Consider the following 14,350-nt stretch of genomic DNA (forward strand, 5'->3'; position numbering starts at 1 on the left):
ATAATCCCCCCTCTACTCTTCCCCTCCATACTGTCACCCACCATCTCCCGCTTTACTCCTTCTATCACCTCTGTCACCCACCATCCCCCCCGCTACTACCCATCATCCACGATCTCTCCCTCTGTTCCCCCCCTACTCAGTCACCCACTATGCCCTCTACTCCTCCTCTCTCTTCCTTTTCTACTCCATCATCCACCACTTCCCCTCTACTTCTCTCCCTCGGTACCCCCATCTTATCCCTATCACCTACCAATTTCCCCTATACTCCCTGTCACCCACCATCCCCTCTCTACTCCTCCATTCCTTATTCTTCACGCTTATACCTTTTCTCCCTCTGACCCCCCTCTACTACTTCTCTCCTTCCTATCCCCTAAATTCCCTATCACCCACCATTCCCCTATATATGTAGAGGCAATTTCATTCTGAGTCAGGACCTCACTGGGAAAACCCGGCCTCATAAGACTCTCAATGTCACACTGTTTCGTGTCGAGCTCGGCAGAACGGAAAAATGACGAATGCACTGTGCAATCCTCCTGCAGTGTCTTATAGCGCATAAAACAAGGATGTATACACCTCGACTTCCCCAGCACATATGTATTAAAATGCCCCAACTATTGCTGAGCTGGCCTGACAGATAGGACCTCAAGATGCTTCTATGAAGGTGCGTTTTATAAAATATGCTGCAGATTTCTGCAGCGGAAATTTACATGCTGCGGTTTTACAAATTCGGTTGCGGATTGTTTCCGCAACATGTGAATGGTATTCCATAAAATACCATTCACTTTAGGACTTCTGTGCCCGTCCGGGTTCTTCTTTGTCTGTACTGCAGGAGCGTCTGCCGTCATGCTGGCACGCATGGGCAGTAGAGAAAAGGCTGCGCAGTCGCTAGGCGATTAGGCAGATCCCGCGACTCTACTGCAGTGCTCACTGTAAAAGGGCCGCGGGACTGAAAATCGCATGCTGCATTTTTCCTGCCACAAGCGGAAATTTCCGGTCATGCGCAGAAAGCAGCGGCTCTTCATAGAAGACAATTAGCGTTATTAGCTGGGGAATCTGGGGACAGACACTGGCCCCAGATTCTACAAATCAAATCCGACCGTGTGCAGGAGCCCTTAATGTTAAAGTACACTGCAGATTTTCTGCAGCCAATTCTGCTGTGGACATGCCGCACGTTTTGCCCCATGTAAACACACCCAGAGGTTTTCCTGGATTGAATAATAGTATATAATGGGCAGGGAATAGTGGAAAGTAAAAAAGCCATACGCCTCTCACTTAAATGCTTCTTTCCTCGTCCAGCGTAGCCCCCCCCCCTGCCGCTTTAATTCCGGAAAAAGCTGCAGCTGAAGCCTGTGATTGGCTGACAAGCATACAATTAAATGGTACAAGTGCTGTAGCTTCTACCAGAATGAAAGCAACAGGTATCAGGGTGATTACGCTGGACAAGGGAGGGCATTTAAGAGGTGAGCATGACTTATTTTACACCTTTCCCTGAATGCCGCGAGCTAACTAAGGAGGCGGCACATGACTGGGAACAGGCACGGTAGGGGTTAAGCAGAGCGAGCATAAGGGGTGGAGTCAGGAGTCAAGCAGTGATGAGAGAAGGACAGAGCAGAGACAGCAGCATAAGAAGTTTTCAAGGAGAAAAAGAGGATTTTTGAAGCAGCGAGAGTGCAACAGAGAGAAGGAGCAGCGAGAAGAAGGGAGGCGCGGAAAAGAGTACCTGCAAGTGGGAAGAAAGGAGCACCATCAAGTCCGTGGGATCCAGAAGCCCCAAGATTCGAGGATGGCTGACCGGCGAGCGCAGATCCAGGAGGCGATTCATCGGGACGGCGCTGAGTGGCTGGAGGAAATAATGGCAAGTTGCCGATCGGGCTCGGAGTCGGGGAGGCCAGTCGGGCCGGCTGCAGGGCTTCCGGCGGCAAGCGGAGGAGCGGAGCAAACGGGGGATGCCGGGCGAGGCCGCCCGAAGAGAAGAAAAAACCCCCCAGCGAGGCTTAGCCCAAGCCCCGCAGCTAAGAGGGTCGGCCGCAGGAGCGGTCGCGGCGGCGGGACGCGCCACGAGGTGTGTGGCGGGAGATTCAAACCGCGCGGCAGTTGGAGCGCCCGCGGAGGAGCAGCGGGAACAGCCGATTGGCAGTCCGCAAGGCAGAAGAGGCACAGCGGCAGCATTAAGCGGAGGCTCCGCGTCCAGGAGCCAGCGCGCAGTCGGGCGCATGGCTGCAGCAGGACATAGCACGGAGCAATTGAGGAGGCACGAGACACGTGTGGAGGCATGGCGGGAAAGCAGGCCCTCTCAAGATGGCGGCACAGCGATGCGGCAGCGTCAGGTACCGGGGAGAAGGGGGGGAGGAGAAGCCCCAGGGGAGCAGGTGGCCAGGCCCTTAAACCCATTGCCCGGGAGGGGAAACACAGGGGGGGGGGGGGGAGGGATAGGGATTATAGCCCGGCCACCAGCTCTGCTAGTAGTGTAGGCACTAGGGCAGGGAGCGCACAGGGATGCAGGGAAAGTGGGGAGATATCAGGAGATAGTGGGACGTCCGGGGTGGCACTCATTACGGAGGGCCCCCCAATAGGGGCCTATGTCGGTCACTCCGCACATAGGCGGTGCCATAGCCAGCACGTACCATATATCACCCGCTGGCACTGGGTACGCAGGCAGCACCCAGGGTCGCGAGCATAGCAGCCGTGTGGCTCGCAGACATCATTTTTTACAGCAGCAAGCAATCGCAGGCACTAGCACGCATAGGCGCCGCTATGTCAATCCACGTTTCGTGGTGGCCCCATCTTCCGGGGGGGGGGGGGTGATTCATCGCAGGGGTACGCCAGTCGCGCTAGCGGCAATAGACAAGGTGTGGGTGCAGAACGTAGACAGCAAGAGAGAGCCAGGAGGGAGATACCAGAAAAGGCGCGAAAGCGAGCTTGCTAGATTAGGGGCAGAGGCAAGCGAAAACAGGAGGAGACCAAGCGGAGAGGCTCTGGGCGAAGGGGCAAGGGATCCAGGTCAGCGGTATCACCAGGAAACCTACCGCCAAGCAGCACCTCCGTCACCTTATACAGCAAGTATGCACAATATACGCCACGCGAGGCGGGATACACCACAAGAACGGCCGGAGCAGGGCCACCTTTGTACAGAAAATGGTTCTGCAACGAGAGAAGCTCCGCATGTGAGTACGCGGCAGCCATCGTATAGCAGAGGCAGGAGCCCCGGAGAAAGGATGGCAGGGACCTTGCCCTTGGCGGTGCCGGAGGACAGTCATGCCGGTGAGTTACATTGTTTAAATGCATGGAAGAATGTTATGGATCCCGCTAAGGCAGCGGAGAAAAATGATTTGGTTTTGGTGTTGAAATAGGTGTTGAATGAAATGGATAAAAGTGATGTGTTATCGGTGTCCTGTGGATCCCCAGGGGGCTCGGGCCCGCCTGCGGGGCGGGAGGGTGGTGGCTTAGCAGCCAGTGGTGATGTTGACTCGTATATACAAAAAAGTGTCTTATGGTCATCCGGGGAGACGAGACTCACCCGTGGTTGGTAATGTGGCTCAGGCTCCCGGGACTCGTCAGCGGTGGCGAGCGGGAAAAGCGAAGAGTCGGTAAAAGATGGTTTACGCTTTCTGATCCAATTTTTGGTGGCGGGGAGCCGAGGCTCGCCCGTGGTTGGTAATTTAACTCACGCGCCCGGGACTCGTCAGCGGTGGCGAGCGGGAAAAGCGAAGAGTCGGTAAAAGATGGTTTACGATTTCTGATCCAATTTTTTAGTGGCGGGGAGCCGAGGCTCGCCCGTGGTTGGTAATTTTCCCGTGGTTGGTAATTTAACTCACGCGCCCGGGACTCGTCAGCGGTGGCGAGCGGGAGAAGCGAAGAGTCGGTCAAGGATGGTTTACGGTTTTCAGATTCCTCGGGACTCGCCTGTGGGTCGTGTGGTGGCACTATGACAAGGACTTTCGTCGGCGCGTTTCGGCGTATGGTTGCAACTCATCTTAGCGCAACGCCCTCTAAACCTACTTTTCAAGGGTGAGGAAGCAAGAATCCTTAGACAGGGTTTTACCTACGGTTTTTTAATCCCGTTTTCCTTTCAGGCGGCTTCCATTATGTGCGCAAATTTAAAATCGGCTTTAAAAAAAAAAAAAAAAAAAAATATAGAGCTAGTGAAAGAAAAGGTTAATAAAGAAGTGGCGGCCGGCCGTATGGCCAGCCCCTTTCGACGAACCACCATTTGTGAATTTGCGGGTCTCCCCATTGGGGTTAGTCCCTAAGAAGGAGACAGGCAAGTTTCGACTGATACATCATCTATCCTTCCCAAAAGGGGAGTCGGTAGATGATGGCATTACAAAAGAACAAGCATCGGTGGTTTATGCGTCCTTTGACCAAACGGTCGCTCTGGTTAGAGCAGCAGGTAAGCGGGCACATTTAGCTAAAGCCGACATTGAGTCGGTTTTTTTAGGCGGCTGCCGATTCATCCTGAGGGTTCCACTTGTTGGGATGCAAGGTTGATAACCAGTTCTTCTACGACATGTGCCTGCCGATGGGCTGTTCGATTTCATGCTATTACTTCGAGCTTTTCAGTTCCTTCCGGGAATGGAGGCTCAGGTTTGAAACGGGCATCACATCGGTGACCCATTACCTGGATGATTTCCTGTTTATCGGTACGGTATCATCGGGCACCTGGGGTTTTTTGTTGCATACTTTCCGGTCGCTGATGCATGAGGCGGGGGTCCCATTGTCAGAGAAAAAAACGATGGGCCCGGTGACTAGGCTGATTTTTCTAGGGATCAAGATAGACACCGAGGAAATGGTTTTTAGACTACCGATAGAAAAAATGGCCCGCCTTCGGCAGACGGTAAACGATGTCGTACAATGTAAAAAAGTTACGTTGCGTCACATGCAGGCTCATGGGTCCCGTTTTTCTAGAAGATTGTCTCTATAAAGGAGCCACATTACTTCATTAGAGTCACACCAGGGATACAAGGGGATTTACACATATGGAAAATCTTCTTGGAAGCCTTTAATGGGCAGGCGGTGTGCCTCAAAGAGGAGTGGTCGGATACAGGTCTTAGCCTGTCCGCGGACGCAGCGGGATCAACAAGTTTTTGGTGTAATTTTCCGGAATCACTGGTGCAGGGAACCCTGGCCGGTATCCTGGTTGGAGAAACGATGGAATCAAAACATTACTCTGTTGGAGGTTTTTCCCGTTGGTGGTGGCAAGGAGTTACAAGACCACAAGGTGTGTTTTTTTTGGTTCGATAATGCTTCAGTGGTGCAAATTATTAACCGGCAGTCATCATCTTCCCACCGGTGTTAGTAGAAATAGACTTGAAAAAGACTTAGATTAAGTCGAAACGTCGCCATTTTATGGAGCAATAAAACCCTTTTTTTACTATCTTTACACCGTTGATGCTGCCGCCTCCTTGGATACCTTCCCACCGGTGTTGGCGCTTGTGAGACATGTGGTTCTGAGATGTTTACAGCTTAATATATATTTACTGGCAAAACATGTACCGGGTTATAAAAACGTGGCAGCTGACGCGCTCTCTCGTTCGCAGATGGAGCGGTTCAGAGAGCGGCACCCACAGGCGGATGCATTGGAGGTACGCTGCCCGCATTTCTTGTGGTAACTGGTAGAGCAGAGCTGCTGAAGCTTGTCGAGTCATCTGTAGCGGTGGGGAACCTGGAAAATTATAACGCGGTGTGGCAAAAATGGTTGTTTTTTTTGTGGACGGTTCTGTGGCTGGGGGCGAGAAGGCCCGTTCAGCGACCCTGGATATGTTGGCGTCTCTGCGGGTGAGACGGGCGTCGGTAGATTCGGCAAAAAGCACCTCGCGGGCGTGGCATTTTTATTAAAGTTGCACGGTTTTAAGGACGTTACAACAGAGTTCGTTTTTCGCCAGATAGTGCGCGGGTGGAAGAAAGAAAAGGTCGGTTCAGATTCCCCGTCGCCCGATTACGTATCAGTTGTTGTGTAAATTATTGGACTATTTCTGGACTAGTTGCTGTTCAGGACGGCATTCTTACTGGCATTTTTTGCGGCGCTCAGGATCGGCGAGTTAGTGCCGAAGAGCAAGTTGTTATGCCGGGAGGATTAATGGTTGACGACGTGGTAGCGGTGGATGACGGTTTACGCGTCAGGATTAAAAAATCACAAACCGACGTGTACGGCAGGGGTGAGTGGGTGCCGATCACTCGATTAGGCTCAGGATGGTGCTCAGTAGATACGGCAGCCAGTTACATGGCATCAAGGCCGGCAGGGGAGCAATTTCTGGTCCATGCGTCCGGCCTCCCCCATACTCGTTTTCAAGTTTCGGCGGGGTTAAAATCGTCTTTGAGGACTATGGGCCTCGACCCGAAGGAATTCGGGACCCATTCTTTTAGAATTGGAGCGGCAACGTCGGCAGATGCGGGAGGGATGAACAAAGATGGTGTGAAACGGCTTGGGAGATGGAAGTCACAAAAATATAAGTCATATGTGCGACCCGATCTAACTGTGGGAGATTTAAGTTAGCACCCGGTATCCCGGTTTCTGTTTTAGCGGTAGGCTCGTGTGTTTTCAAGTTTTTGCCCTCGTTTGGTTTTCATTTGTTCGCAGCAGCTGAGCCGTGGAAAGTGCATATAATCGGTCACTCCTACATTTACTGGGCGGAAAGGAGGGCAGCCGTTCAGCCTTTAGGATCGGAGCTAGGCCTGACCGGAACATCCGTAACCTGGCACGGAGTCCGGGGGCTGATATGGCCCGACATGTGGAAGTTGGTGGTGGACATTGCCAGAAGTACCCCCCGGAGAGTGGTTTTGGTTGTTCACGCCGGGGGAAACGATCTCGGGAAAGTAAAGACTCGCGACCTGTTGGTCATTATGAAACAGGATTTGTTGCGTTTTCGGGAATGTTTTAATGGAGGCATCATCGTTTGGTCAGACATAGTGGCACGGAGACACTGGAATGGAGCAAGAAACCTGGAAGCAGTGGATAGAGCCAGGAGGCTGGTGAACAGGAAAATAGCTCAGTTTGTTCAGTCTATTGGAGGGGTGGCGGTTCGCCATTGGGAGTTGGAAGAGAAGGAGAAGGGGGCATTAAGGAGGGACGGTGTTCACCTCAACGAGGTGGGGTTGGATACGTTCCTATCCGGCTTGCAGGATGGGGTCGAGAAAGCTCTAGCTCGGGTTGGTGGGGTGGGGACGGAATGAGCCGCAGTAACGCGGCACATCCCGTGTGGCCCGGAATTTGTCCATGCTGTTAAGGAATAGAGGAAGGTTTGCAAGCCGAAGGAATGGGGCTTACAAACGTCCTCAGTGGACGGTTTACGAACTGCAAGAATTAACATGGACAGCATGGATAGTGATCGATTGTTAAATTAAGTTATCGTTGAGACCGTTTAATAAATAAAGCTGTGGCCTACCCCACAATTTCAGCAAGAAGTTGTAAGACATTGGTTATTTATTAGGTAAGTGAGCGGGTAAGTGATTGAGTGTTCCCAGTCCTGAATGCCGCGAGCTAACTAAGGAGGCGGCACATGACTGGGAACAGGCACGGTAGGGGTTAAGCAGAGCGAGCATAAGGGGTGGAGTTTAGACAGGAAAGAAGGGGGGGGGAGCGGAAGGAGCTTCAGTCAGGAGTCAAGCGGTGAAGAGAGAAGGACAGAGCAGAGACACCCGGCCACCCGCCCGTAAGGTCAGGGAGGGAGAGGAGGTGGGCTAGTTAGAGAGGACAGTCATCGGAAGTTGTCACAGCTGGCTTTGGCCCGGAATTTGTCCATGCTGTTAAGGAATAGAGGAAGGTTTGCAAGCCGAAGGAACGGGGCTTACAAACGTCCTCAGTGGACGGTTTACGAACTGTAAGAATTAACACGGACAGCATGGATAGTGATTAGGGATGAGCGAACGTGTCCGTTACGGACACATCCGCACCCGGACACCGGCTTTGCCGAACACTGCAGTGTTCGCGCGTAAGTGTCCGGGTGCCGCCGGGGGGCGGGGAGATGCGCGGCGGCGCGGGCGGTAGTAGCGGGGAACAGGGGGGAGCCCTCTCTCTCTCCCTCTCCCCCCCACTCCCCGCCGCACCCCCCCGCGCTGCCACGGCGGCCCCCGAACTTTTTCGCCCGAACACTGAAGTGTTCGCAAAGTTCGGTGTTCGGGCGAAAAAGGGGCGGAGCCGAACGTGTTCGCTCATCTCTAATAGTGATCGATCGTTAAATTAAATTATCGTTGAGACCGTTTAATAAATAAAGCTGTGGCCTACCCCACAATTTCAGCAAGAAGTTGTAAGACATTGGTTATTTATTAGGTAAGTGAGCGGGTAAGTGATTGAGTGTTCCCAGTCTTGCCCTTTAGATGTTTTCTTTCAGTCCTGGAAAACCTCTTTCCAGGTTAAAGGGGTTGTCCGGCCAGAAACATTACATCTCATTACTTCTGTTTGCCCATTTCCATGCACTTTTTAATATACATTGTGCATGGAAAATGATGCAAACAGAAGTTATTGACTTACCTTTAGGGGTGTCCCCCGTGTTGCTCCTCCGTCGTCCATGGTTACGACAAGTCTTCTGTTCTTCTTGTCGGGCCGGCTCCATGTCTTGACGGGACGTCGGGGACGCGCTTCTTGCTTCCAGGTTGTTCTCTCTCTGCGCATGTGCAGTAGAGCTTCAGCGGCTGGGAAGCTCTGGTCTGCCTGCAGGGGACGTGCTGCTGCTTGATCTTCTTGGTAAGGTAAGAACCTGAAGGGGGGGTTTGGGGGGATGGGGGGTGCTGGTGGGGGCCGGGCTGTCAGATGCAGCGGGGGAAAGGGGGAGGGGGGGGTGCTAGTAGTGCCGGCGGCCGGGCTGTCAGATGCCGAGTGGGAGGGGGGGGGGGGGGTGCATTGTGTGTGGGCACTGTGAAGGGGGGGCTGTGGGGGGGGGGGTGCTGGTGGCACTGTGGGGAGGTCATTGTGGGGGGGTGCATTGTGTGTGGGCACTGTGAAGGGGGGGCTGTGGGGGGGGGGGGAACTGGAGGGGGACACTGTGGAGGGGGCACTGTAAGGGGGGTGGGCATATGTGTGTGTGTGTGTGTGTGTGTCGTATGCTGTGAGCTGCTTAAGAAAACAGCAGGTGACTGGGGACAGGAGGTAGGAGAGTGGGAGGGAAAGTAGGTGAGCGAGCCAAGGGGGGCGGAGCTTAGGACAGGATGTGGAAAGGAGGGAGCGGAAGAAGGGAAGCAGAAGAAGAAAGACACGAGGAGAAGAGGTGATCTGTGAACGGAGAAGACGCCCGCCCGCCCGGTAAGTAGGGTAGAGAGGTGGAGGGTGCAGAGTAGGTAGTTAGTTAGGAAGTCGTCACAGCTAGTGGTTGGCCCGGAAGTAGTCCATGCTGGGTTAGGGTTAGAGAGGAAGGTTCGCAAGCCCAAGGACCGGGGCTTACGAACGTCCTTGGCAGACGGTTTATGGACTGTAATATAGCAGCTTTGCAGCATGGATAGGGTTTTTCAGAAAAAGTTATGAACATTAATGTTATTTACAAGTTATTCAATAAAGCTGTGGCCTACCCCACGTTTTACAGCAAGAAGTGGTAGATGGTTATTTTGTAATTAGGTAAGCGAGCGGTTTAAGTAAGTTATTGTCCCCAGTCTAGGGCATGTTTGGTGCTACTTTCACTTTCAATAGCAGACCATCGTCTGCTATTGAAAGTGCCGCTAGAGATCAGGATCTGCTCCTACTGCTGTGACAGGTGTAGCAGGAGATTTCTTCATCTCCCCAGCATGTCCCCTCATCACTGGACACTGGGACACTGTTGTCACAGTGTCCAGTGATGAGGGGACATGCCGGGGAGATGAAGGAAACTCTTGCTACTGCTGTCAGAGCAGTAGGAGCAGATCGCACTGCTCTCCCTGCCCTATCATTACTTTGAATGGGGCCGGCCGGCTCCATTCAAAGCAGTGAAGCATGCATGACACTGGTCCTCCAGTCATGTGACCGGTGTCATCGGGAGCGCGCACTGAGGAGAGAAAGGCAGCAGTGCATCATGGGAACTACCCAGCGGCGCCATCTTTGAAAAAATCCTTCAGGCAAGCTTTATATAGGGAAGGAAAGGAATAAAAAGGTGAGCAAAATATAGTTTTTTATGGGTAAAGCTGTAGTGTGTGATGCTTCTCCTCTACAGGGCATTCATGGGGGGAAAAAAAATCAGTTTCGGCGGCGGACAACCCCTTTAAGAAGTCTGAGAACCAAATAGAAAACTTGAGTGAATGCTGTTAATGAGTCGGGAGTGCATACCCCACGGATGGTCTATCAGATAACTGAGACTGAAGACATCTAAACTTCGAGGGAAGAGTGTCTCTTAAAAAGCCTGTAACATTGAAGGTGTGGAAGAGAAGTGAATATCTGTAAAGAAGATTGTTATGTCTGCACAATACAATACGACTTGTTGGAGAATCCAAGCTGAAAAGTTGTGAGTAAAGTAGAACCATGTACCTCCGGTTGATTTTCTGGAAAACGTATTGTTGGACTGTGGACTCTTTATTTTGCACCGTATGAATACAGCCCTAAAAGAGGTGCTGGCGTCACGTGACATTCAATTCTTTAATACTACGTTTATGTACAGCTAGGCCAAGCTGGCACCGCTAATGGGAGAGATCGCAGAGCCACCTGTGACATTCCATCTTGTTTCCCCATGGTTGTTGCGGCGGGCCTCCCGCTCGGGTCACCACAATAGTTTATTACTACAATAAGTCATTTGTCCCCCATCTTTACTACCCGCAGCATCAGAGCGCAGAGCAGCATTGAGCAGATGCTGAGGAGGAGCTGCCGGCAACATCTTGTCTCATAGCTTTGGCCTTCCTGCAACTACACAGAGACTTGCCGATGAACGGGGCGCCAAATCAGGGTCCTTTTCACATGGAACGATTATTGTTCAAATAAGCGTTGAGTCATGCGAAAACGTCCGTGTTTACACTGCACAATTATTGTTCAACAATTGAATAATGAACCGTAATTCGTTCACATATTGTTCATTTTACGTAAACGTACAAATTATTTATCGTTTGCCAGTCTTTTTGTGTAAAAGGCTATCATTTAGTCGTTCCCAGACCATTCTCAGCAGAGGCGTAACTTGAAGCTCATGGGCCCCGATGCAAAACCTGTAACAGGGCCCCCAATTATAATGCTTTATTCATAGTACTGGGCTCCCTATATGGAGAGGAGAGGTCTTATGGGCCCCCTAAAGCTCCTGGGCCCGGGTGCAACCGCATCCCCTGCATCCTCTATATAGTTACGCCCCTGATTCTCAGCCATTCCCAGACTTCCCAGACAAGACCAACAATTGACTGAACAATTTATGACGAGAAAATTACAAAAAAATTTTTAACGATGATCTGCGCCTGTAAACAGATGTTTGAAAGCAAATAACTCGGTCGTCATTCACTCATTCCAGCTAATAATCGCTCCATATAAAAGTACGCCAAGTCACAGACACATCCTGCAATACACCAGACTCTGACATCTCGGTACAGTTAGGCTGCTTTTCACTCTTAAAAAAGTTAGCCCACTTCTAGCTGTTTAGCTGCAGGAAGCAGACCGCTCTGTACATTGTGCAGCGGCCCAAGTTGGTACTGCAGGATGAGCCCTATTGAAGTGAATGAGTCTCAGCCTGCAGTACCTACCTGGGCCACTGTACAATGTACGGAGCAGTCTGCTTTCTGCAGCAAACAGCTAGAATTGGGAACAACCCCTTTAAAGGGAACCTGTCATTACATTTCAGTAAAGTAATCCAAGAGCAACTCTATAATATTGACGGTCCTCTGTTTTCCACAGTTATATATCTTAGTAATTGGAGTTTAGCCCCTTAACACCACAGGGGGCAAAACTCCAAGTTTCCACCCTGACAGAGTGGCAGTTAACGCGACAGGATGTAAACTCCCGTCCTGTGGATGGCGCGGGTTCAGAAGTAATCCCGTGCCATACCACAGTGGCAGCAAGCTGTGACTAATAGCCAGCATCCCACTGCTACAGCAGGAATTTATGAATACCAGTCTCTTCTCTTGCCACACAACCCCAACCTCCAACCCCTTGCATGCCACAATCAATGTACATTGTGGCATCTAAAGAGTTCAAAGTGGGAAAACGGAGGGCTGATGGGTTGCTATGGTAAACAAACACCATACTCTAGTGCCTGGGCCTTTCATGGACTGTGCTTGCTATTCAAGTACTGCAAAGCATTATCATAGTGATCAGAGCTTTTATAGCTCTTGTTCCCTGCAAGGGCATAAAAATATGTAAAAAAAAAAAGTTAAAAATAATGTAAAAAACGATTAAAAACACTCGGCAAAAAGCCTTTTTGCGCACTTTCCCATTTGCATAAAAAAATAAATTTTACATATTTGGTATCATCATATCCATAATGACCTGTACAAAAACCATAAAAAAATGAGGCAAGATGCTTAGTTTGTTCATTTTGCCTTCCAAAAAACACAGTAAAAGTGGTCAGAAAAGCTGTTTGACCCCAAAATGGTACCAATGAAAAAACAAGCTGTGGGCTTATTCAGACGACTGTATATCGGCTGCGTATTCACGCCGGCCGATATACGGCGTCCCTCTCTGCAGGGGGAGGAGGCTGGAAGAGTTGGGAGCAGTGCACTGAGCTCCCGCCCCCTCTCCGCCAACTCTCCACCCCCTCTCCGCCCCTCTGCAGTATTTGCAATGAGGGGAGGTGGGGCAGGGGTGGAGCTAATTCCCAGAGAGGAAGTAGAGAGGGGGCGGGAGCTCAGAGCACTGCTGCCGACTCTTCTAGCCTCCTCCACCTGCAGAGAGATGCCGTTTTTCGGCCAGCGTGAATACCCGGCCAATATACGGTCGTCTAAATAAGCCCTGTCACAGACCTCCGTCCATGGAAAATAAAAAAGTTATGGGACTCTGAATGCAACAAGGTAAAAAAAATGCAAAAGTGGAAAAACAAAACATAATAATTTTGGTATCTTTATAATCGTGGACAGGTTTGTGTTACTCATTGCGCATGTACTGGTTAAAACCTCATGGTGCACTTGAGTGCCAGATCGAAGAATTGCAGCATGTCCTATTTTGGGGCGATTCCACTGCTCATGCTTTTCTATGGGAGCGTGAAAAAAAAAGCATTACACTCACATGCTATGTTATTTGCATGTGAGTGCAATGCTTTTTTCCCATTTTAGCTATTTGAACACGTTGGTTTTTTTTTTTCACATGCGTAAAAACGTACGTGCAGTGATGCGATTATCAAATTTCTAACATGGAAACGTATCACAGAAGCCTGAAAATCACAGGTTTACTATTGAGATATAGATTTGATTTTCTCTGACCTATATCGCACTCGCCTCTGTAAATACAGTGTAAAGTACGTGGTGCGGAGCGCTGTGTGTAAGGGTATATTCACACCAAATCTGAGAATCCCATCAGTTTCACCGCAGATGTGAGACGTGGTTTTGGCCAAATAATTTTTACAGGTGAAACCTAAAGTAAATGATGACATCGCGAAACCACAGCAAAACTACACGCGGTCGTTGATGTGGTTCTCAGCCGCACTGTGACTGCGACATGTGAAGACACGTTAAGGACGCTTTTACACCAGCATAATAAAGGTGCATTTTCAGTGACGTTTTTCTGGGTGATTTTTGCCATAAAACCTTGTGGCCGGATGTTAGCAGCAGATCAACAGCGAAGTATGGAACACCATAAACAATACAGGGATCCTCTGTTGGGGCTTTTCTTCTTTAGTCATATGTTTCTTGGGTCAGAGGCTTTATTTTGGAATCGCATCATCCTGCAGGTTTGGCCATTACTGCGGCTCGCCGCATCGTATGCGGGTATGTGGGCACCATAGTCGGGTTGTTCAATCCCAGGAATAAAGAACAGTCTACAATGGTGTAAAATAACAAGAGGATTAATACTCGCCGCTCCTCTGCCAATACGTCCCTTGTCCCCGGCCGTTCTCTATTACTCTTACAGCATAGATGCAGAGGTCACGCGTGCTGTGGACATGTCACCAGTACAGCATGTATGCAGAGGACACATGTGGTGCAGACATGTTACCGCTACAGCATGGATGCAGAGGTCACGTGTGGTACGGACATGTCACCGCTACAGCATGGATGCAGAGGTCTTGTGTGGTGCAGACATGTTACCACTACAGCATGGATGCAGAGGACACGTGTGATATGGACATGTCACCGCTACAGCATGGGTGCAGAGGACATGTGTGGTACGGACATGTCACTGCTACAGCATGGATGCAGAGGTCTTGTGTGGTGCAGACATGTTACCACTACAGCAGGGATGCGGAGGACACGTGTGGTATGGACATGTCACCACTACAGCATGGATGCAGAGGACATGTGTGGTGTAGACATGCCATTGCTACAGCATGGATGC

General features: G+C 50.7%; 1 protein-coding gene across 3 annotated transcripts in view; it reads right to left on the reverse strand.

The window, feature by feature from the left end:
- The window catches only part of LOC136576298 (protein kinase C theta type-like), a 179,592-nt gene that overhangs the window by 9,065 nt on the left and 156,177 nt on the right, over positions 1-14,350 (reverse strand). Inside the window, exon 1 of one of the 3 annotated variants that reach the window (XM_066575502.1) lies at positions 1,721-1,785. The exons of 1 other annotated variant lie outside the window; for it this stretch is intronic. In XM_066575502.1, coding sequence (XP_066431599.1) covers positions 1,721-1,747 — 27 coding nt within the window. In that variant the 5' untranslated portion in view covers positions 1,748-1,785. Of the gene's footprint in view, positions 1-1,720; positions 1,786-8,467; positions 8,587-14,350 lie in introns of those variants that run through there. One more of the 3 variants, XM_066575494.1, reaches the window with a different exon arrangement.

The sequence above is a fragment of the Eleutherodactylus coqui genome, chromosome 1 (assembly GCF_035609145.1).
Source record: "Eleutherodactylus coqui strain aEleCoq1 chromosome 1, aEleCoq1.hap1, whole genome shotgun sequence".
Lineage (NCBI taxonomy): Eukaryota > Metazoa > Chordata > Amphibia > Anura > Eleutherodactylidae > Eleutherodactylus > Eleutherodactylus coqui.